The following is a 26558-nucleotide window of genomic DNA, read 5'->3' as shown; positions in this document are numbered from 1 at the left end:
AAAATGAGATTTTAAATCATTAAAAATTATATTTTTTTAATTTTCAGATAAAAAACCACTTTTTCTTCACTTTGAAACTCAGGGACCTTAATAATCTCATGGAACATCATGTTCTTTACATAGACAGTGAGCTGAAAACAGACGCCTTTAAAAAAATATGTTCTTTAAACCAAATGCTATTTTGGTTTATTTTTATTTAATTTTTTTATCTTTTTGAAAATTTTTTTGAATTATACATGATAAACAATTAAAATTATTTCTTCAAAAAAAGATCAGAAGTTTATTAGAAGTTTTGCGGTTCGATTCCCAATGGAGTGAAGGAGTAGTATCTTTTTTTCAAGAAATAATGTAAATTTTATTTTGAAATAATTATTTTCCATCTAGTCTGATTAAGACGTTAAGCATTTTTTGTTATTGAAGATTCTTAACTCTCTACCGCCCACTGTGACATATATGTAACGTTTGGAAGACTTGAGTTTTTTTAAATATGACTTTGAGACGAATAGCAATTTTTAACGCAAGGATTTACATGAAAGTCAGGACCGTAATGAGCTAGAATTTTAGTTTTGTATACACTCCGCCATAGGAATAATATGCCTAAATATCTCAAAATTCAGAAAAAAAGAAAGTTTTAAGGGGGGTAGGGGGTTAACTTGATCGATATTGTAGATTTTCTGTCTTCATGGTTTTCTACTGTCGTTAACGTAACATTCGCTGATGATATAACAGATTCATTTAAAACAAGATAAACATCTGGTAAGAGTATCAGTTTATAGATTTTAGGAAGGAAAACAATTTTAAACCATGAATTGCTATTCATATCAACAACGCGTAGTGCAATTTTTCTCTTTCTTGGCTTAAAATAACTAAGAGCATCCCCGAAACACGTACTAAAGACTTTTATTAATTAATTTCATTTGATATCAGGCAGTACCAGAACAATATTTATCCCAATACCATTATCGAAAAACTGGGTTTTATCCACCCACGTACTCTAAACTGTACACGAAAATTCGAAAAAAAATTATAAATTTTCTCGAAATGCTCGGTTCTCGGATTTCATTTGGCTAATTAATGATGTTTGATCTCAGACAAGACCCGAAATAATGTCATCCCATTATCCTTCTGAAAAGACTGCAGTTTGTCCACCCATGAACTCTGCAGAAAATCTGAACAAATTCTAACTTTCCTCTAAATCTTCGGTTTCCAAATTTTCTTACACTCATTTTACACGTACTCGATATTCGCTGAGAGAAGAAAAAGTTTAATTCTAATATCTTTATTGGATAACTGCATTTTATCCGCCCACGAACTCTGAACTGAACATGAAAATTTGGAAGAAATTATTACTTTCCTCGATATGCTCAGTTCTCCTTTTTTATTTCACTCATTACTTTTATTTGATATCAGGCATGTCCATATACATTTCAGAGTTCTGACATGGATATAGCAGTCTTCCGATAAGGATACTGGGATGAAACTTTTTATTGTGTTGTTGGACACGAGTATAAGCAATTGTAATTAAAACTTTTAAAAAATTGTTTGATCATATGTTCTACTAAATTCAAATTACATTCTACTGCATAGTTTACACTACATTAAACTAAATTGGACGAGCAGTTCGACCCTGTGAAAATAAAAAGAACAGAATATAAGACTTACCCCTTCTGCAAAGAAAGTATCGATCATCGCCACAGCCTTCTGATAGACCTGTTCGTTTTCGTGGTGCTGTAAATTTTCAAGCTTATCAAGGCCTCCAGCTTCTTCAATCATAATGGCCACGCGTTCGACTTCTCCCATTTTCTCAGCGGCCGTCAGTATATTTGTCAATCCATCAAGAACTACAACAACTGTCTTCCAATCTTTGGCATCAAGTAGGTTACAGAATGGAATCAGTACTCCCAGTTGAACGAGAAGGGCGAGCTGCTGAACTGTTCCACCAGAAGTCATGTTTGTTACTGCCCAGGCAGCTTCTTTTTGGGACTTGAAGTCACCCTGTTGTATACAAAATATAATTTATTAAGAACGGATGGTAATTTTTATCATTCGATCCTCTTCTTGTTCTTGTTCGGTTACTTCTCAATTTATTTGTCCCAGTCAATCCCTTGTCTATCCACATTCCAACTGCATATATTTATATTAATATTCTATCCAGCTCTACTTTATTCTACCTCTTTTCTATCCAGCTATATCTGTTTCCATCTCTATCTTTTTCTATATCCTTATGAGTATACTTTTACTTTTTTCTGGATTAATCCTCATTCCTATATCTCTTCTTATCATTCGCCTATCCCACTCTGACTTTTTGTTACCTCTTTTTTAATACAGACTTACGTCTATCTCTTTTCATTCCCTTTTTTCCATGCCTGTATATCCCTCGCATATCCCAGTAAATATTTTTCGACCTCATTGTCAATGCGGTTTATATAATATCTCTTTCAATCCCGACTTATATATCATTCGCCTATTCCTGTCATAATTAAGATTTCATTAATTCAAATATTTAGAATTATTTCACTAACACTTAGTTAAATTCTACAGATTCAAATTAGGAGATCCCTTTTTTATTAAACTTCAATCCTTTTTTCTCTATCTCAGTTGTCCCTTTTCTTTGCCTACCTACGTTTATTGTTTTTTATCTCTTTGTCAATTCAGCCTTTCGCCAATCTCTTTCAACCCCCTGTTCTTCTACGTTCATCTACGCCTTGCTGTTTGGAATGTGTGGGAATATGTAAATGTGAGAAATGTTGACCATACTTATTCGCAATCAGTTTGTGTATGCGAGAGTGTGTGTATACTCGTTAAACCATCTTCTATAAGAGGACAGTGTGCAAATCATCGAGCACCGCATAGGTCATGATAAGCTCATGCACCTAAGTACAACAAAGTCGTTTAATAAAAATCTCGCATATATGTGAAATATATATAAATATATCTCGCATATGAGTGAAATATATATAATATATAAATATATGTGCAGAAGATTTTTTCAGACAGTTAATAACTGCAATTGAAAACATTTATTGGTCATTCGATCCGGATTTTAGGGAGTGAAAAAAAGAATTAACTCTAATAGTGAAAAAATTGGCCTTAAAAACGAGTTACAAAAGTTCGCGAGTGCTAACTGTCGAAAAAACCAGTATGGTTTCGACAGTCGTTAAATTTGAATTTTAAGTTCGGTGTTCGCTTAATTGATTTGGACCTGGAATATTAGTGTGAAAAATTTTTCTAACAATTTTGTAGTTTTTTTTGTTGATAAACTGTCATAAAGTGTATCATCCATGTCATGGCTAGCCAAAGGAAGGTGATCTTCGGATGCTCCTACTACCATGCCTTCATCGATTTTGTACTGCTACCAGTTTCCAGTAAAATCAGCTGTTAAATAATTGTCTTCCCACTTCTTCGTCTTCATATGGAGAATTAAAAGCCTCGCTTTGCAACGAGAGTGTCAACAAGGCAAGTATTACGGTGTTCAACTTCGCACTCTACCAAGTTTTCAGCTGTCACCTTCATATTACGCTGGGACAGTCTTATTATGATTGTAATACACACGTCAGGTTGCTTTACTTATTCTCTCATATTTGTTTTGACAGCATCAGTATTACTATAATATAAAAGTATCACACTATGTCATTTAACTTTAGGACTGCTTGTACGCCAAAGGATTATTGTTTACTTGAATGTTTAATAATCCAGCTGAATATTTTCTCTTCAGCTAAATTGAAAATTTTATACATATTGCTAGCTTATGATTACTGGTATCTCTGCGCAATATTTTTTATTTATTTATTTTTTTCATTATGTCGAAAATGGATGCATTGTGTATCGAGCTTGTTTCATTGCACGAAGCTATTACGCGTACAGAAACTAATTTTAAGAAACTCGGACTCGATGAACGGAACAAGACAACTGTTAGAGGTCGTTTGGACGTGCTAAATCAAAAATGGCATTGATGCTTAGAAATATACTCATAGGCTAGATTGCTCTATATACTTCGGAAGAGAAGAAGTCCATAGAATACTTTACTAAAAGTCAATTTTTATAAATTGAAGAGGCTTATCTTGCAGCTCTCGATTATTTAAATTCAAAGTTGCATACTTTTGTCTCAAGTGTTACAGCAGCAGCTGATCAATCATCGCGAGAAAACGTTTCTCAACAAAATTCTACTATTCCTAGATTACCTAAAATTACGTTGCCTGAATTTTCAGGCAATTATGTTGATTGGGAAAATTTTCGTGATTTGTTTGAGGCGTTGATTGTCAATAAAGATTGTTTTTCTAATGTGTTACGTTTACATTATTCGAAAACTTCTTTGGTGGGTGACGCTGGCCAGGTGATCAAACATGTAACAGTGACCGATGCAAATGTCACTAATGTTTGAAATACAATTAAACTCTGCTCCGACAATAAACGCGCTCTGATTAATGCTCATTTGCAAGCAATCGCATCTATACCGAATTTCTATAATAATGCTGTAGTGGAATTGCAGGTGTCACGAGATACTACAAATGAAGCTTTAACATGTTTTAACAATTTAAATCGACCAACTCAGCATTGGGATCATGTGATGGTGTGTTGGACAGTGCGTAAACTGGATATGTTATCTTTGAAGGAATGGAGATGCATTTGAGATCTGATACTGACTATTCTACTTTCAAAAAATTAGACGATTTCTTAGCACAGCGCATTCGCACTTTAGAAGCAATTTAACTATCTAAATCTAATCTCTCGGAAAAGAGTAAGAACAATAAAGGGCAGTCAGTTAAAGGTCACAATGCCTCTACAACTCTAAAGGTTTAATGTGCAAAGAGGGTCATCATTTATAAAAATGTAAACAATTTAGAGAATTATCAGTTGATGAACGCAAGGAACTTGCTTTGCGACACCACTGTTGTTTCAATTGCATAACGCCAGGTCATAAACCATTTAATTGTTCCAGCACGTATACATGTGGTAAGTGCCAACGTAAGCCTAACACGTTGCTACATTTGGAATTTAAATCTATTCCAAACTTTAGTTCTATAACGCCGGCGTTGACTGCTCCTAACACGCTCGCGATCAGTTCTCAAGTGGCCGGAATTAGCAATTCGGAAGTAATAATAAATGAGCTATCGCATACATCTCCTTCCTTATCAATCAAGGGAGTCCATCATTGGAATGCAGTAAGCTCCATTAATGATGGCACCACCGTTTCCTTTTTTAATAATAAACGCGATTAGTCACGTTCTACTCTACTAGCGACTGCCGTAATTAATTTGCGGGTTGATAATGGCCGGGTTCATGAATTTAAAGTTCCCATGGATCAAGGGTCGGAGTGTTGTTTTGTCTCTGAAAGATTAATTAAAATTTTGAATCCAAAGTATCAAAGGGTTAATGCACTGGTTTATGGTGTAGGAGGTGAGGTGATAGGTGCTGCAAAAAAGTTAGCTCAAATATTACTTCTGCCGAAAATGGGTATGCTCCAACCGGTAGTTATGCTGGCGTTAATATTACTCCATTGAACGCCTTACACTCCACCTGTAAGACCGGGAGGAGGCGAGAAAGAAAGAACTGAGCTTGCGTTAGCAGATCCTGATCCATTTAGCTCAGAAAGTATAAATATTATTATAGGAGTAGATATCTTTGCATCCTTCCTCTTACCAGGACTTATATAAGATGCGTTAGGCTCTCTGACAGATCAATATACTGTGTTCGGATGGATCCTTTTTGGATCAGTTCATAAACCGACTGCCAGTTAAAGTTTACCTATAACAGCTCATCAAAATATAACCGAGGAAGTCCTTCATGATGACTTGCTCAGATTCTGGGAGATGGAAGATCCTACAGTGAGATCACTTTTAACCTCTGATGAGATGAATTGTGAGCATCATTTTTTATCGATTCATCAACGTTTACTACCGGGAAGGTATATAGTACGTTCGCCTTTTAGAAACGGCCCTCCGATAGATATTAGTGATTATTTGAACAGAGCAAAGTTAGTCTTAATAGGGGTACATGCTCGATTGTTTAAGGATTCTTCGTTATTCTCTGAATACGATCATTTCTAACGGAACATGAACAGTTAGGACACATGGAACGCGTATAGGAGTTTTCTGATACTGATACTTCTCAAACAGTTTGTTTACCTCATGACCCTATTGTCAACCCAGTAAGTCCCAAAACGAAGAAATTTCTCTCTTCGTTTGAGCTTGAATAATATTATCAAAAAGGCAAAGAATTTATTGTAAAATACTCTTTTCTACTATTTTCGGGTATGCTCTAAACGATGCAATGGTTTAAAAACGGGAAATATTCATTTTCAATGAATAATCAACAAATTAAAAAAAAATTGAGCAATTTTTCTTTCAATCGAAAAATAGCGGGGAAGGAATTTTTTTAGTGTCGTAAATATGCACAACAGTGCTCAAAATGTCTGCAATTTTCAAATCCGTTAAGTTTTTTTATCTACGATTTTTTAAAACAAAATGGCGACCAAAAACGGAAACCAAACATTTTAAATTTCGTTTTATTGATATTTTTGTGATTTTTTCGCTCAAATCATAAAAATGTTTAATTATTTCAGTGAAAAGGTGTTTGAATAGTTTATTTTCAAAGGAAATAAAAATATTGTATGATGGCCATTTCAAAGCATTATCTTGGAAAACAAAAGTCATGTATAAGCAGAAACCAAATGGTTAATATTATTTTTGCATCTCAATTTTGAAATACTTGTTTTTCATTTTAAAAATTATCAGTAATATCGTAATGGTGGTTACTTAGATATCACACAGTAAAGAGCTCAAGAACACCATCTCTCATAGGACGCAATGTTAAATATGACGAAATTAAAAACGTTAATAACTTATTTATAAAGTACCCTGGGCTTCTGAGATTTTAACTGAGTACTTTTAGTGATCATATTTAGATATCGTGAAAGTTTGGTTAAAATGGTTATAATGTTAAAATGTTATGTTATAATCCATCCAATATTATACATTTATTTCTTATTAAATGTTGTTGAACAAAGTTTTATAATCATTATTATTTAAAATCGTATCAATTATTGGAAAAATGAAAAAAGAATGAACAAATTCCCCGGACTATTTGGAGTTTACTTGATAATGAAAGTCATAAATGTTCTTATTTTTATACTATTTGCATGAAAATCATTTCGACATTCTACAGAGAGAGGAAATTTAATTTTTTGCGTAACAAGCCTAAATTGAAGGCAAAATGTGAGTTTTATAATAAAACAGAGCAAAAAACGTTACATTTCAATGTTTTCGAAAAATTAGAATTTTTTATAGAGAATTAATCTTTTTTGTTAAAAAAAATCAACTTCATGGTGTCATGTTGTCCTACTTTGTTCAACATTTGTTTTCTTGTCTAAAGATTGAACTATTTTCTTGTAAAGTCCATTTTCACTTTAAAATTTAAATACTTGATCTTTTGTTTCAAAAAAGATTGGTTTTATTAAAATTGTTGACTATTTGGTTGAAAACTATTGTATTTCATTGTTTTTCGCCTAAAATAATTTAAAAATTATTAGTTTCAGGGTAACAATTAAAAATTCAAAAAGTTCGAAAAAATGATTTTTTCCCAAAATTGTTTTTACGTTTTCGTGAACATCAAAGTATGTATTTGTTGTGAACAATTTTTAATGAGAACACAGAATAAAGTCATGATAAAATATTGGGAAAAAAGAAAAAATAACATTTGCTTGGGTTTATAAAATGTCCAATATATTTAATTTCGTGGGAACAACAATGACAACACCAAACTGTATTTTGGAAAGCTTAAATGTTCATCCGCAAATCTTGACGTGCATAGAGAGATTGATGCGGCTTTGGAAAAACCAGATTTACTATCTCATCTAGAAAAAATCGTGTGGCAACTAACAAGGTCACCTTTTGCTTTCCTCAAATCACCCGGATTGAAGTCTGTCATGGAGAGTTTCATTTTGTCATGTCAAGACGGTGTCATTTCCAACTTAAAATACCGTCGCCACATTTTGATCCAAGACATTCCCGATAATAGCTGCAGAGCGTGCCATACACACTCTGAGCATTTGGTACACATACTATCTAGTTTCCCAACTCAGGCGGGAACAACCTACAACCAGAGGCACAATGCTTAGTGCCGCATTGTGCCTCTCTTACGGCATTAAACTTGATATCGCTCCCCTAAATGCTCCTAGGGAAATAGAGTCAATTGTCGAGCATGAGAAGTGCCGCATAAACTGGAACTTTATATTCTCGACAATTGTTTCTGTTGCTCACTCGAGGGCTGACATGGTTCTTCTTGACTTCGAGAAGCGAACCATGTTCGTTATCGAATTTTCGGCACCAGCTGACAAAAACATCATAACCAAGGAGATTGAAAAGAAAGAGAGGTATCGAGACCTTATAAGGGAGTTGCAACGATTGTACCCGGAATATTCTGTTAAACTAATCGTCCTTATCATCGGCGCTCTTGGAGGTGCCAAGCTTTCACTTGCTAATGGCCTAAAAAGCATCCCTGCGTGTCAACAATATGCTAAAACTCTTGCGGGAAAAATGCAGAAGGCGGTAGTCCTTGGGCCGCTCAGTCTTCTTAGGGCGCACGAGGCTTTCACTGGATCGTCGTATTGATTCCGTTACAGGCTGTAACTATCTATCTCACGATCGTGAGACGTGGTTGTGGCTGAAATTTTACCGCGATTTCGCTGAGAGCGGGTGCAATTTTCCAGATTAGCGCCCGCTCCCGGCGAAATCCTGCGGTTGTCCTTATGACAAACTTTTATATATATTTAAAAGTTTGTCATAAGGACAACCACAGGATTTCGTCGGGAGCGTGCGCTAATCTGAAAAACTGCACCCGATCCCAGCGAAATCGTGGTAAAATTGAGCCAGAACAACGTCTTACTTCGTGTTCGAGAAACAGACTCGAATCCAATATTCTAAACTCAGCGATCACTACACATCCCTACATTGTAGATGTCAACGAACTGTTTAGGTCATAATTTTAATAGTTGCGAGACCATTTTAACAACAAGCGAGATGTTGGACTTTACCAACACCATCTGTAAAGCGGATCTTGATTACAGGCCATCCTCAGGGGAGGCCTTGAATATTAGGGCAGAAAAAATTGATGAATTACGAACGCAATGGAGAAAGAAGGTCATCCACGGCGAGCCCCCCGAATCATTAGATCTACATGAAATGGACAGTGAGGCATCCAATATTTGGCTGAGAAAGGGCGCCCTGTATTCAGAAACGGGAGGATTCGTCATAGTGATTTAGGACAGGTACCAAAAATGATCGCAAACACGTGCGACATCAAGACGTAGTTGACCGGTGTCGATTATGTGAAGATAACAAAGAATCTACCGAGCACATTATTAATGATTGTCAAATAATAGCTCAGAGAGAATATGCATAGACATAATGATGTGGCGGACATTATATATCAATAACTTGTCCTAAAACTAGAAGTCTTAACAAAATTGATTTCTTTCTATAGATACATTCCAATGTCAATTTTAGAAAACGAATATTGTATCTTATATTAGGATGTTACTATCCAGACAGATCATTACATCAGAGCCAAGCGATCTGACATGGTGATGCAAGAAAAAAAGGTGGAAAAATACATCAAAGGAAGATTCAGTTTATTTTTGTTTGTTTGTATGCAGCTATATAAGTCGGGACACTTAGTTCTGGACACCATGTACTGAACAATGACGAATTTATCCAAGAAATTTGTGGTCGACTATTAAAATTAAAACCTAAAGATTTTGTGATACGAAAACAATCTGTTTTTTTTTTGTTCAAGATCTCAAAGCCAATTTATTACCTGGTAAATTTCTAATCCAACTTGATTCTGCAGATAATGATGCATTTACTGCACAAAACTCTGGCATATTACTGAAATAACGATAAAACTTCATTATTCACAGTAGACATCTAATATAAAGAGGACTGTCAACTAAAGCATAAGAGCCTGGTCAAAATATCTGCTAATCTAAATATTGATACTACTTCTGTTTACCAATGCCAATAGCTGATAATTTCATACCTCAAGGAACACTTCGAACCAACAAAAATTTATTATTTCTCTGATGGGGCACCTCAACAATTCAAAAACGTGAACTCTTCCATAAACCTTATGTTTCATGAGAAAGACTTTGGAATAACACCGGAATGGCATTTCCGTGTAACAGCTAACGGAAAAGGACCTTGCGATGGACTTGGAGGAAATAAAAAAAGACAAGCTGCACGTGCAAGTTTAGAATGTAAATCAAGCGAAACAGCCCTCTACCAGTATGAAACTAAATGCGACGTTTTCTCAAACCACGAAAACCAAGAAAACAAACAGGGCGCAGAAAAAATGTACCCTAACATAAATTACAGATCGAAATTCAAAGTCAATCTCAACCCTGCAAAACACAAGACTGATGATTTTTAATTTGGGTATACAATATTTTTATTATTGAAATTATTGTTTTGAATAATTATTTAATATTTTAATCATTATTAATGATATCTTTTTAAGTGTCACTCACTACAATGTGCTTGAATAAAATTTGGTGCAAAATAATCAAAATCTTTTCTTAATTTAGTGTGATTGACAGCATTTCAAACGTTATAGAATTTTATATCAGTTATAATTCAATAAATGAAAACCCCATTTCATATAAAAAATTGTGCATAAGTTAAGAAGATTTAAAGTGTATCAAAATAATAAGAATTCCAATACAGTTTAATCAACTCCTGCCACTTCCAAATAAGATATGGACGTATGACTTTCATTGACACAATTATTTAAATGCATTCGCATTGCTTCTAAAGCATTATCCTTATGAAGGAATCATTCCGAAATTTGAATGAAATTAAGAAGAACTGAGAAACTCAGAAGTTCGTACGAAAGGGTCAGGTTCTGAAGGTAGATTGCTTGAGTTATGTAATTATTCTCTTCAATATGGATTTCTTAAAAATCTGAGGATAAATGTTTTCATATATTCGGATTTTGAATATTTCATTTAAAAAAACTATAGACAGGACGTATACTTAAATAAAATGGTTACTAATGGCGTAAAGTTTGTCAAATTTCCTTTCGGATCCGTTATTCTCAACATTTATTTGGTATGTTTTGATGCAAGAAAAATTCATTGAAAAATGGTCTGCACACTAAAGTGCACACCTTACCACCCCTATATGTCGGTAACCATGCAATAATGGCAAATGGTAGGTAGGTTCGGCAAACGCTGCCATATAAAATAATAATGCGCAGCTAGGGAAAGTGTTCGTCCGTCCTTGTAGAGCCCCTCATGCAACAATAAGGCTGCATACTCTGAGAGATCGCCCGGTATTTCAGTCACCGCTTAAGACACCTTATCCAGGTGCCATTCCGCTTTCAACACGGTTATTACGCCTTTGATAAGGGATTATAAGTTCGGAGACCATCCCTGGACAATTGTCCCCCTCTGAATATTAATTATTGTAACCGGATTCAGCAGAAACCCGTTGTACAGGAACCCACTATCCGCAGCCCGAGGAGGCGTTCATAGGCCTTTTCATAGACCCTTCTATTCGGTGTGTGTTCCGTAGGAATTTAGTCGAATACGGCATTAAGCCTAATATGCCCAGGCTATAGGCCAAATGCCGACAAAAACCGAATCTACCTACTGGACCTTTCTTTCGTCTAATTCGAGGAATCTAAGGTGGCACTTAGCCATCTGCATGCCCTCGCGTCTTAATACCCAAAGTAACCTGAACCATAAGACGAATTTTATTTTAGTTGAATAACTGCAAATTTACTTGAAATCAAAAGAATGCTACATGATGCAACCGTCATCTAAAAATGACACCGGCTACCAATAGAACCGCCGTAGATGACACTCATGGCCACGTCACACGACCGTGAGATAGATGGTCACAGGGCACGATGAAATCACGAGAGGCCGGCGAAACCCTTGCGTGTCTTGAGGACACAAAGCGATGCAAAGATGACAGCTTTCTACATTCATCTCACAAGTGCCTTGGCATATTCTTAATACGCTGGTATGGCTTTAAGGTTACGAACCATTGATAGTTTCGAACCTTCCAAAAGCACCGATTATCAGTACTGTCTTATACCTGTCCTCCTTAGCCTTCTTCTTAGCAGTAATCTTGTAGTCGGCTGGAGCCGAGAATTCGATTACGAATATAGTTCGTTTCTCAAAGTATTGGAGAACGATGTCAGGCCTCAACTGTGCAACGTAAACGGCTGTCCGGAAATTGTAGTTCCAGAAAATTTGGCAACTTACAAAGAAACACTTCTTCTCCAATCCTCTCATGGTCCCGACCATTTTTTGGAGAGGATCTCTGCCATTTGTAACGATGTAAGCTGTACTTCGAACGATACGGTTATGGAGACACTGGAGATTCAGAAATCCGTGTCCGCCTTGACAGCGTGAGATGTATCATCGCGGAACAGACACATTGCATATGCATATGCATGATCTTACGTGTGGCGAGGCCTGACATCGTTTTCCAAGACTTCGAGGAAGGAATTACATTTGTGATCGAATTCTCGGCTACAGCCGACTACAACATAATTGCAAAAGTGTGCTGAAACAACTACGCCCATAGTACGTTACAAACCCTAAAAAAGTACCATAAAGTCAGGAGAAACATACGTACGTCTGTTTCCACCGTGCTCCTGATTGGTCCATCCTAAATATTTTATAACTCAAAAACTAAAACTTCAAATGATCTTTAGAAAAGTAATTTTATTAGTTTGTTTAGAAGAATTATATGCACATATTGTTACGTGGTATTTCTTGCCAAGCCCAAGTTGATAAACTTGTCACACATATACAATGTCGTCTTGAATGAAATTCTAAAAAGGTAATTAAAAATCAGTAATTGGCCGAGCACAGAATCAAAACAAACTGTCAAGTGACAGGAGCTCTGAGTAGGATGGCCTGTTGCCAGTAATAATCCTCTCGACGCTTGGGGATTGTAGTGCCGCCAATCCAAACCGTCGCCAGGCGGGGGGGGGGGGCATCATCTTATTGTTGCAAGACATTTCCTAATGCCTTCGAATATTTCTTTATTTTGTTTATCAGGCACTCTCGGGACTGGCTTCGCCGGCTTTCACATTATACCACCCACACTATCAGGCTCACACATGTACGACCGAGTAGTCGTGAATCGTTAAAATACCACACCGCACGACGACACAATCCCGCTTCGTATTGACAGAAGGAAAGGAAGAATCACCCGCCAAATACACGTTAACGTGGGTATGTTGACACCCGCTAATCAGCATAAGGAAGTTCTGACACGAGTGGATGAAGATCACTCGGCTCCTGAACATTGACCCCTCCCATCATTGACGCACAGCTCTTCGGTGGTTCATTCCAATTGTTCCAATTTCAGGATACTTAGATCGTTCAAAATACATTCACGGCAATATGAAAAATCCCGAAAAACACAAAAAAATGTTTAATAAATCAATACAGACAGGATCGCAGCAATCGTCATTTGCTTATCGCGTATGCACTTCGTATGAGTATTAAATTTGTTTTATAAAGTGCAATTATTCACAATTCTTCACTTTAGAATTTATTCACGTATCTCTTTGTCTTGTAAACTTGTTAACTGAAATTCTCATACGTAAAAAGTCGTTTTTGGAAGAAACTTATCCCATTTGTTTTTTAATTTAGTTCTTCCCATCGTATGTTTCGTTAACAATCTTGAATTAACTTTAAAAGTAACCATTTTAAGAATATGACGGACTATAATACTGCTAACGAAATTGTTGACATTCTGCTTGTTTTAGGTGAATGTCGACGAAATTATCGAAGAGCTGCCGCTTTTTATCGTGAACGATTCCCTGAATGATGACATCCTAACCATGGTGTAATACGTAATATTGAGATTCGTAGTAATCAAAGAAATTTTCTACGACTAAGGAAGAGACAAAATGAACTAGATCATTAAAATAATCCTCGATTTATTGCTGTACGAGCCATGGTTCATTTATATCTCCACATAAGTTTACGGGAAATTGAAAGAAATTTGGGAGATCCTAGAGCTACTGCAATTAGATATTTACGGTCTGCAGGGTCTCATCCATATCACATAAATCTAAACCAAGCTTTAGTTGAAGAAGATCTCTTCGCAGGATGAGATTTTGTGAGTGGACAGTGCAACAAATTAATAATGACAATAATCCAGTCTTTTCAATTACATGCTCTTCAGTGATGAGGCTACGTTTGAAAGTACTGGAGTTTTAAATCGACATAATTCTCATTATTTGGCTCCGGTAAATCCTCCTTGGATGCAAGAGATTTACTATCAACATCGCTGGAGTAAAACTGTTTCGTGTGGTATCGTTAATGGATATTTAGTACCTCATGAATTAAGTAAGTTTACATGAAACCAGCCCCTTTCAGGGCTAAATGATACTCGAAATCCAACCAAGCAACCTCCTCGTGGTGAATATCGGGTAATGCTAATGCTGGCGGTACAACATAATGTTTGTTATCTTAAGGATTGTGGGTTTGGGGTTTGCGAGCTTGGAACTAAAAAAATGTGACCTTTAAATGACATTTGATATTGATCTTAAGATCAAGGACATTGTCACATTTTAACGTTAAATTATTCCCCTTTTTGAACCCGATGTCGAAATCAAAGTTCAATTTTCAACAAAGCATATGAATTTTCAACCAAATAAGTGAATTTCAACTAAACAAAGATTACATTTTAACAGAAAATGGAATATTTACATTTTTATTGAGAAAAATTGATTCCCAATAAAAAATACGTGTTTTAAAGAATAGATTTAAACTTGAAAACAAAACAGATCAACTCAAATATACAAAAATGTATCTATTTGTTTAAAAATTCGTTGTTGTGAACATTAATTCCTTTAAAGAAAAATTTTACAAATTTATTTTTGGTTGAAAATTGACCTTTATTATTTAAAATTAATGCTTTTTGTTGCAAATTATATTTTTTTAACGGAAAAATTAATTCTATTTTAGTTGAAAATTTATCTCCTTTGTTAAAAATTCAACTATGATGTACGCATTTATTATACTTTCTCCCTTTTACGGATTTGAGTCTTCAAAAGCCAGTACCAAAAAAAATTTTTACATAACTTTTAATCCTAACCTGGTCTAGTTCTATTTTAACTTGCTCATTCATCTGCATTCTTAGCGGAAATGGAAGCCCTACCTCTATTTTTTAATTAATTTAATATTTGAAACTTAAGTTTTTCAACTAAAACTTTAATTATGATATTTTTGGCTAAAAATTCGGCTACTTGTTTCATATGTTCTGTTAAAAATTTGTTTCTTGGGTTGAAAATTTAACTGCTTTGTAGAAAATTCATCTTTGCGGCTTGAAAATTCCACAATTTCTTAAACAATCATTAATTGTTATTTTATAAGTCAATGTGCAGGGGAGTCATTCAACTTTTAAAGTTCATGTTGATTAAGCCGCTAATTAAACAAATGATTCAACATAAATAAAATGTAATTCTTCGACTTTTGATTTTTTTGTGATTGATTATGAAAAACCATGAAATATGACCAGAGTAGAACTTTCTACTAAAATTATCTCTACATTTTTAAATCAATTTTTATTTGTTTAAACAGTTTTCTCGTCAAAAATTATGAAAATATATATACTTTTTGAATAATCTTACTTCTATACTGATACAGATGTATGATTTTGAGAATATAAAATTGTTTAAAAAATGACTAAATATGTTAAGTAAGAAGTTCTACTCTTAGTATTCATTAAATTTATATAACTTATCTCGAAAAATAAAAACTTTTAACGATTTGAAAGGGGAACAAAATTGTTTAAACAAAATGTAAATTTTCAAACAATTGAAAATTATTTGAAAATATAATAATAAAGTAGTTCAAGTATCAACCAAGCAGTGGAACTTTTACAAAAACATTTAACGATGTATTTAGATTTTTAGGTACGAAAAATTGATTTTTAACAAAAAAAGCAAACGAATTTTGAATTCAAATGAAGAATTAACCAAAAAGCTTCGCTTTTAAGAAAGAAAGTTATAGTTTTGAAAGTTATAGGAGTCTAGATTACATTGCAAACTGTAATACAAAATGCTGGAGTTTTGAATTCGTTGGAAATGTTTAGACAAATAATAATAATTTTAAAACAAAAAGAGTACTATTCAAGAAAATAGTTGAATTTTTAATTTATATAAATCGTAAGTAAAGAAAAATAAATTTGTTGAATTTACAAGTAAAAAAAACGAATTTTCAACAAAACAGTTAAACTTTCAACCAAGAAGTATGATTTTTTAACAAAATTGTAGAATTTTCAAGAAAATAATTTAAATTTGAACGAAAAAATACAATTTTTAATCGAAAATACTATTTATACTATTTTTGGTCTCTTAAGTGAGTCAGAGGCCTGTTCAAGTAATCAATAGACCTTTTTATCCTAGACGTCGACAGTGCGCAAGTGCCAGAATTTTACGTCATTTCCTTTTGTTTCGAACAGTTTTATGTCGAAATGTATGGAAAATATTGTTAATAAAAATAACAACGAAAAATAAATGTGTAAATAAGTGAGAGTTTAAAGGCAAACAATTTTTTAACATATTCAGAAAAAAAACTGCAAAAAAAGTGCAGAAAGTGTGGCGAGCAAGCCCATTATTTACACCTGTTGACATCTGTCATCTTCAAAAAAGAATTAAAAAATTCTATTACATTTTCCACTTCTCTTTAAAGTTTATAAAATAATAAGTCATTTTTTACTAATTTTCTGGTTAAAGGAATTTACTAATAATTTTTCGTTCTTTTATATAAAGTGGTTATAAATACATAAATATAATAGTTTTGCGTACTCAAGTTACAGTATTAAATACATTTCATTTTGATCAAAACATTCAGGAAGTTCTTGATTTGAGCACTAATTTTTCACCTGGAACATCATCTTCCGTGAGTTTCGCCGAATTTTTTAGCATTTTTTAGAAGATGACAGGTGCCAACAAATGTAAATAATTGCCTTGGTCGCCGCACTCTTGGTACTTTTTTCGCCGTTTTTTTTCTAAATAGACTTAAAAATGTTCTGCCTCTAAAATCTCAGTTACTTACAAATTTATTTTTTGTTGTTTTTATTAACAATATTTTCCATACATTTTGACACAAAACTGTTCGAAACATACGGAAATGAAGTCAAATTCCGGCATGTGCGCACTGCCGACGTCTAGGATAAAAAGGTCTATTAAGGGCACGTGATATTTAGAAAATTATCGATTTTACCAGTTTTATGTTCCCCCGGCTTTTTCCCTAGAATGACAAACATTTTGTCTTAAAAATGTTGGACATGATAGCGTACATGCTAACGGACGTCTCCGCACATTTTTTTTGGCGGGTTAATTCAAAGAATTTTAATTTTGATCAATTTTATTAATTTGTGTGGCGCTCAGGAATTAGTAACGAATTTATCAGTGTTAGATTCCTCCGGCTTTTTTTCCTACAATAATAAATATTTTGTCTTCAAAATCCGGAGAATGATAGCGAACATTCTAAAGGACTTCCACGCACATTTTTTTTGTGGATTAATTAAAAAAAAATTTATTTTGCTAAAGATGTGTGTGTGTGTCTGCATTTCAAGGTTATGTGTGTTACGATTCTCTCCCATAATTACGCTTGAGTGCTACCGACAGAATCGGTACGACAAAGACCTACATTATCGGAATGAGAGAGCTGAAAAACGATCCTAATCTCAAAATAGTGCACATGCATAAAATTTGTATTCAGCACAATAAATTTTATTTTGTTATAATCCCTAAAAAAAGAGTCCGGGGACGTCCATTATGTTTTATAGCATCTCGGAATTAAATTTTAAAAAAATTTAATTTTTGTGGAAAAAAGTCCAGGGGACCTGAACCCCATTGACCATACGATGAAGTATCACATGCCCTTAAGTGTTATTTTAAGGGATATAACGGAATTCGATAGATGTTAAACGATTCAAAAAGTTCTAAGTTATTTTTTTAAATCCAAAGAATTTTAAGAGATTTCATTCCAAAATGCATTTTCAAATAGTAATTAAATTGTAACACGATTTCATGACTATTAATTAAGGAATTTTAAGAAAAGAAAATATTCTTGATTGTATGGAAACGACTTAAAATATATAAAATTAATTTCTTAAACATTTTTGATATTTTCGGGATTTTTCATATTGCCATAAATGTATTTTGAACGAAAGAAATATCATGGAATTGGAACGATTGGAATGAACCACAGAAGAGCTGTGCGTCGATTGGTGGGGGGGGGGGGGGGGGGGGGGGGGGGGGGTTGTTCAGGAGCCAAGTGCTCCATCCATTCGTGTTCTGATCGTGCTGTCAGCTGATACTTCAAGCGCACACAACGTAGGTTAGGTGCGCTCAATTGGTTTTTGCGTTGAGTCCACTTAGCACCTGTGTGACGTACCTCGCCGTAGTGCATAGCAAAGATATTAGTTCCTAGATACAGCATGAGATTAGTTGCACCACACACAGGTAGTTAGAGCGGCAGGCAAGTTTATGGTATTGCATATACATACATATACATAATTTTTTCGGTGCGGTTTTGATTCCTCTAGAATCAAACCGAAGGGCCTATGACAAAGCCACCGAGAGCGTCCTCGGGTTGCGGATAGAGGGTCCCTGTACCTAGGGTTTCTGCTGAATATGGTTACAAAAATAAATAGGCAGTCCCGGACAATTGTCCAGGGGTGGTCCCGAAGGAATTAACCCCCAAGCGGAGGTGTGAAAACCGTGCCGAAAGTTGAATGGCACCTGGGTGAGGTGTCTAGAACGGTGACTCTGGGATACCGGGCGACCTCTCAGAGTACGTAGCCTTATCCTTGCATGCGGGGCTCTACAAGGATGGACGAACCCCTTTCCCTAGCTTCTCGTGGGAACAAAAATGACAACGCCAAACATAGTTGTAGTAAGTGCTGTTCGAAACAACAGAACGCGCAGGGCTCCCGACAATGGGTCCGCCAACAATGCCGACACCCGGAGCTATCGCACTTTTTGCAGCAACGTCTGCGAAACTATGCCGAAGTACTCCAAAAAAAAGGGGTATGTAAACGGAACGCCTACTCTACCACAGCTAGAACAAGCCGGTAACAGAGAAAGAGAAGCGACACTAAGACCAACCGTGGGCAGGCATCCAATAGAGGAAGAGCGATGCTATATGACCCAGAGAAACATCAACACCAAGGTTTCTCTCAAGCCTAAAGATCTGGCTAAAATGGATGATGAGATTCGTGGACATTTTTCCGAAGAATCCGACCTCTGGGCTATCAATTATTGTGTGTAGAATGCAGCGAGAGCTTTGGCCGATGCGAAGCGTGAAACAAAACCAACCGTTGATCATAAGACCAAAAGACGAATGCATCAACTTGCCATAAAGATATTCTGGGCTGAAATTTTACCGCGATTTCGCTGGGAGCGGGTACAATTCTTCAGATTAGCACCCGCTCCCGGTGAAATCCTGCGGTTGTCCTTATGACGAATTATTAACACACACACACACATATATATATGTCGCAGGTATTTAGCCGAATCCGACATTAGGTCTAAGGCCGGCAATAACCGAGTTTACCTGCGTCGACCTTTCTTTCGGCGGCTCGTAGCCGCCTCCATGCACTCACAGCTTAATGCCCAAAGTAACCAGGGCATTTAGACGAATTTAATCTTAGATCAATAACTATACATTTACTTGAAATCAGAAAAATGCTATATCTACTAGTTAATGTATTGTAAAAATAAAGAAATTGTGGAAAAGTGAGGAATGTTTTTAAAATATATGAAATTGTTTTTAGTCCCAGTAAATAAGACCATTGTTTTTAAAAAAAAGAATGAAGAATTTCTAACTAAGGGGCCATCCATATACCACATGAACACTTGAGGGGGGGATGGAAAAATTCCACGCTTGTCCACGAGGGGGGCCAGGGGGGTCGGGCTAGAATCCACGTGGACACACATTTCCCTAAATCTGTGGAAAATATACTAAAATTAGACAAGGTATACTCTAGGTCAGACATGCCAAAGCTGCAGAAATTCCCGCCAGCCACACATGTTTTACGCTTCCCACTATTTCGGCTGGAGAGCGAGAGTGGTGGTAGACGCGTGTCTAGATTCCCTCCTCTCCTAACCAAGCAGCACCGCAGATACGAAATATCTGTTAAGGTGCTTGGGGCGACTAACTTTTCAATATAAATTTGTAATGGTGACTAGAATTTTAATTATTTTATCTCAGCATGTTTACATTTGTTTTCAAATAATGTAATGCAAAGGAGAATTGTGCAAAGTATTTATGCCTGCAAAGTTTCAACATTCTTCTCATCATCACTCACCTGTAAAACTTTCTCTTTTTTTACAGCATTCCTACTGTAAAATACACCTGACTGCCGTATAAAAAAATATACTGCCTTAAAATATTACCTGTCTTGATGATATGCAGGTAGTTGCACGGTAGTAGGCTCAAATTCAATTTCGAATATTGTATTTAACACATATACTATTTAGTTTTAGCAGAACATATCTGAATTTATTGATACGGAATAGTATTCAGATTTTTTAATTATATTTAATTTCTGTAACGTACATTTCTACCTTGTACATGATGTTAATAAATTGTTATACTGCAAGAAGTATCATCAAAAATTTCTATACATCATGTACCCAATGTAAAAAAAGGTGATACTAAAATATTCAACAATGCACATTTGTACAAAAAAGAAAAACTTTGCACAATTCTCTTTTTAATTACATTTATTGTGAAAAAATGTAAAAATACTAAAATAAAATAATTAAAACTCTAGTCACTATTACAAATTGATATTGAAACGTTAGTCGCCTCAAGCACCCTGTTAGATATTTCGTATCTGCGGTGCTGCTTGAGTCTGAGAGGAGAGTGTTAAGCACGTGTCTACCACCACTCTCGCTCTCCAGGCGAAATAGTGGTAAGCGCAAAACATGTGTGGCTGGCGGGAATTTCTCCAGCTTGAGCATGTCTACTCTAGGAATGCTTGAATTTTTATAATGTGCACGCGCACAATATAATTTTTATTTTATTATAATTTTTTTCACAACTTTTTCTTTGAAATTCAAATCACGTTTAAGCTCACGTTTCTAAGTTAATCCGAAGTTTTTCAGTCAATTCATCGCTCCTTTTGGACTTCTTGTAGTCCGGGGGCTCGCGACAATTCTGAGGACGTCATTTTAGTACTCACTAAAATTTCAGATTCTTTTGTTTTCATAGTCAACAGTTTGAAATTCGTTGACTGACTAACAGCTGTTGATGCATTTTGCAACAATTTATCGTTAAACTGATCAAAAATTCGAGTGAAAAAACGTTAGTACTCTTGAAACCCACGGGGAATGGTTGTTTGAATGCAAAGAACTACCAAGAAGTTTGAGTGTCAGCTCCTGAGTGGTGCCAAAATTGACTGGCAGGCTGTCAAACATATAAAAAAATGATAGGATGACAATTAGAACCTTCATTTTAGTACTCTTGAAGCCCATAGGTGATGATTGTGTAGGTGCAAACAACTAACAAGAAGTTTGACTGCCAGCTCCTGGGTGGTGCTAAAGTTGATTGGCAGGCTGTCAAACATGCCAAAAATTCTAAAGAAAGAACGTCATTTTAGTACTCTTGGAACCCATTGGGAATGGTTGTTTGAATACTGAAAACTAACAAAAAATTTGACTGGCAGCTTCTCGGTGGTGCCAAAGTTTACTGGCAGACTGTCAAGCATATAAAAAATGAAAGGATGACAATTAGAACAGTCATTTTAGTACTCCTGAAACGCATTGGGGATGATTCTTTAGATGCTAAAAAGTAAGATAATAATTTATTGGCTGTTCCTCAGTGGTGCCAAATTTGACTGGCAGACTGTCTACCATGTCGAAAATTCTAGTGAAAAAACGTTATTTTAATACTCTTTAAACCCATTCAGGATGATTGTTTTGGTGCAAACAACTAACAAAGTATTTGACTGGCAGCTCCTGAGTAGTGCCAAAGTTGACTGGCATTTTAATCAGCAACCGAATGAAAGTTTTGTCCTGTTCATTAACTAAAATTTTCATCGATAGGATACTTCTCTATAACTAATATGTATATAAAAAAAGAAACTACGAGAATCTCACGTTTTACGTAAATTCACAGCTCACAACAATGAGTTTCAAGAGTATTAAAATGACGTTTCTTCACTTAAATTTTTGGCATGTTTAACAGCCTGCCAGTCAACTTCGGCACCACCGAGAACCTGCCAGTCAAACCTCTTGTTAGTTGTTTGCACCTAAACAATCATCACCAATGGGTTTCAACAGTACTAAAATTACGTTTTTTTACTCGATTTTTTGACATTTTTGACAGCCTGCCAGTCAACTTTGGCACTACTCAGGAGCTGCCAGTCAAACTTCGTGTTAGTTGTTTGCAACTAAACAATCATCCCCAAAGGGTTTGAAGAGTACTAAAATGACGTTTTTTCACTCGAATTTTCGACATTTTTGACAGCCTGCCAGTCAACTTTGACACCACTCAGAAGCTGCCAGTCAAACTTCTCGTTAGTTTTTAGCATCCAAACAATCATTCCCCGTGGGTTTAAAGAGTAATAAAATTACGTTTTTTCACTCGAATTTACGACTAGTTATAGACGATAAATTGTTGGAAAATGCACCAACAGCTGTTAGCCAGTCAACGAAATTCGAACTGTTGACTATGAAAACTAAAGAATCTGAAATTTTCGTGAGTACTAAAATAACGTCCATAATATGTCCAAAATATGTCCACGTGGACAAAGTATGGGGGGGGGGGGGTTTGTCCAAATTCCACGGCTGTCCACGAGGGGGGAAGGAGAGGGGGTCAAAAATAGGTGAAAAATTGTCCACGTGGTATATGGATGGCCCCTAAATAGATAAATTTTTAGTCATAAAATAAAAGTGATAAATTTTCAAAAACAAAGAAAGTAGAAGAATCTTGAATAAATTATATATTTTTTAAATATGAGTTTTCAACTAACATGATGAATATTCAAATTTAAATCAATAACGCTTCATTTACTTGATATCAGAAAAATGAGGTATCTATTGCTCATTGTATTATCACAATAAATAGAGTATAAAAGTGGAGAATAAAAAAAAAACATAATAATTGACTAGGATGAGTGTTCCAGTGGCTGAACAGTCACCAGTGCATGAACACTATTGCGAAAAATATGTAAATATAACCTTTGAAAGTTAATGTCTTTATGAATTTCTATATATTTCAAATCTTGAAGCAATTTTGAAGAGTTTAATATACAATTCATTGCAGTAAATTCTTGTAAATAATTTTTAAAATTTCTTGAATGTGAAGCAGCATCGAATATTGTGAGTGATGATGAGAAAGTCATCGACCACAATAACGTACGTGTCTAAGCAACTCCTTGTTTACACTCCTTTTACAAAAAAATTCTTTACCTTTTCTGCAACAAAGTTGTGCTGTTATAGTTGTAAGATATTATTATTCAATTTCCCACAGGGGTTTTTCACAAAAAGTACGTTTTTTTATTAATAAATGAGTGTTCACCTACTGGACCTTTAAATTGCCCATGTTCCAGTGAAAGAACGCTGTGTTCATTTATTGGAGCAAAACTGTCACCCCGCAGGTCCAGTGAATGAACAGCAAGCGACGGAGACCTGGCTGTTGTTTCGTTACATATAAATAAGTTTGTTTCAATTAATGTGACTATAAATATCAAAGCTATAAATATAAACTATAAATAGTTATGGTTTAAATGTGTATTTTTTTTGGTTAGAACATAAAAAAAGTGCGCACGAACTAAATTAACGGCAAGGCAACTTTGAGGTTAGAAATTTAATGCTTTTCTTGCATTTAGAAAACGTTTTTAACTATAAAAAACATTAATTCGTGCTAGGTACTACTGCGTACTAGACAATATATATTTATAAATGTTTACAGAATTTCCATTTTTACAACACTGTTATTTATAATTGTATTTGCTAATTTAACCTAAAGCAACATAGTAAGGTGCTGTATTACAAATGTTATGTGTACTAAAAATCGCAGTTTTCTATTGTAGTTACTAGATAAGAGTTATCTATTTTTAAACGAAAAGTTGTATTTTTTGTAAGGTTAAAAGAACTGATAGAAATGTTTTAAAAATAAATATTGCAATAAAAAATTAGGAAAAGTTAACCTAGTTCTGTGTTCAACTTTTGTACTACCTCCTTTCTTTATATCTAAATGCCTTGTGGTTTTTATTGAAATAATATATTTAATCAATTTCGCAACGCTCTCTAATATTTTACATTATTTAATTGCTCATTTTGTAATGTAACCATGTAATTTCATACCTAAATCCTAATTCTAATTTGTAGTGATTATAGTGTTCATTCACTGGTGCTTCACTTTTCATTTATTGGCTCACAGTGTTCATTCACTGGTGTTTTCCTTAATTTTGCACTATTTAATTATTTTTTTATAAAGCTTTTTGGTAAAAATAAAATTTGTTTATCAGTGATTTCCTTAAGTGTTCATTCACTGGGTCACTCACCCTACAACAATTATCTGATGTTGGATAATTTTGTCCCACTCCCGATCAAACTTATCGGTCGTCGGATAATTGTAGTTTTAAATTGTTTACAATGCTTTTATCGAACGTTAGGTAAAATATCTCAGGGACTTACTTCGAATGAATTATAAAGCAACATCAATAATTTAAAGTATTTAAAAAAGATTCCTCACTTTTTTTTCTTCCTTCATTTCAACAGTACACCGAACAGTATATGTAGCATTTTTATTTTTTTTAAGTAAACGTATATATATATATCCCGGGACAGGTTGGATATTTCCTCAGGTAAAATATTTTTCAAAAAAGTGAACGTCATTCCTAAAGTAAATTTCAACGAGGAATTTAATGGTGAGCTTCATTTTGACCTTGAAGTTGACCTTCATGGCTTTTTGAAGGTCAACTTTGTTTTTTAAAATGGAAACTCCCTTTTTTACATCTGCAATCGATAAAACGGAAAATTCTACATTCAGGTACGTACCCAAGTCATAGATCAACTGTAACGTTCAAGGTCAGTTACAGTTTATTTGAAATTAACAAAGTTTTCCAAGAAGTCAGTGTAATTCCTGAAGTAAATTTCAACGAGGAATTCAATGGTGACCTTCAATTTGACCTTAAAGTTGACCTTTATAGTCGACTTGTTTTTTTAAATGGAAACCCCCCTTTTTACATCTGCAATCGATAGAGCTGTCTCAAAATCAACAATTGAAAGAACTGTAAGGCGCTTTATGAATCATGGATCTATCAAGGACTTTCAGAGAACTGGTCGGCCAAAATCTGCAGGATCTGAGGAGATGCAAATGGACATAGCCCAAGCATTTGTTGAAAACCCACACCTTAGTTTACGTTGAGCTAGTGATGAGCGTGACGCTCCTCCTGAGACAGTGCAAAAATTTTTTAAAAGTATTAATTTCAATCCTTACAACGTTCATCTGGTACAAGAGCTCAATGAAGACGATCCTGATCGTCGGGTTGAATTTTGTGAAACTATGATGGACATAATTGATAGAGATCCTCTTTTCTTGTACAATACAGTATTTTCATATGAATATACTTTCACATTAAAAGGTGAAGTAAACAGGCAGAATTGTAGACATTGGTCCGACAAAAATCCTGATTGGATGTTGGAGAGTCACACATAATATCCACAAAAGACTAATGTTTGGGCCGGTATCTTGAATGATACTCAGTTCCCTCCAAGGTGGATTGGACGAAGGGGTGAAATCGAGTGGCCTGCTAGATCTTCTGATCTGACGCCTCTCCACTATTTTCTTTGGGGTTATTTAAAGAGCAAAGTATACTCAACGCAACCGCAAAGCTTAGGCGAATTGCAGAATCGGATTCTGCAACAGGCTACTTTGAAGGTTTTCAGTTCGAACATCTTCAGTGATCAATACAGAGCTCAACAATGAATTTCTCGTTGAAATTTACTTCAGGAATTGCGCTGACCTCTTGGAAAACTTTGTTAATTTCAAATAACCTCAAACTGACCTTGAACTTTACAATTTTCCTTTGACTTGCGTACGTACCAGTACTTAGAATTTTCCGCTCCATCGATTGCAGATGTAACAAAGGGGGTTTCCATTTTTAAAAACAAAGTTGACCTTCAAAAAGCCATGAAGGTCACCATTAAATTCCTCCTTGAAATTTACTTCAGGAATGACCTTCACTTTTTTGAAAAATATTTTACCTGAGGAAATATCCAACCATCCCAAGGGTACCAAAGGTTTCTGCTGAATATGATTATAAAAATAAATAGGCAGTCGCGGACAATTGTCCAGGGGTGGTCCCGAAGGAAATAACCCCCAAGCGGAGGTGTGAAAACCGTGCCGAAAGCTGAATGGCACCTGGGGGAGGTGTCTAGAACGGTGAATCTAGGATACCAGACGACCTCTCAGAGTACGCAGCCTTATCCTTGCATGCGGGGCTCTACAAGGATGGACGAACCCTTTTCCCTAGCTTCTCGTGGGAACAACAATGACAACACCA

The 26558-nt window shown here is 35.2% G+C and overlaps 1 protein-coding gene across 2 annotated transcripts in view; it reads right to left on the bottom strand.

Moving 5' to 3' along the window:
- LOC117177971 (importin subunit alpha) overlaps window positions 1-26558 on the bottom strand; it is a 120319-nt gene that overhangs the window by 3598 nt on the left and 90163 nt on the right. For both annotated transcript variants that reach the window (XM_033369126.1, XM_033369127.1), the window contains exon 7: window positions 1663-1995. In XM_033369126.1, the coding sequence (XP_033225017.1) occupies window positions 1663-1995 (333 nt within the window). The remainder of the gene's footprint in view (window positions 1-1662; window positions 1996-26558) is intronic.

The sequence above is a fragment of the Belonocnema kinseyi genome, chromosome 8, assembly GCF_010883055.1.
Source record: "Belonocnema kinseyi isolate 2016_QV_RU_SX_M_011 chromosome 8, B_treatae_v1, whole genome shotgun sequence".
Taxonomy (NCBI): Eukaryota; Metazoa; Arthropoda; class Insecta; order Hymenoptera; family Cynipidae; genus Belonocnema; species Belonocnema kinseyi.
Note: the sequence above shows the minus strand (reverse complement) of the source record. Positions and strands in the feature narration are given on the sequence as shown.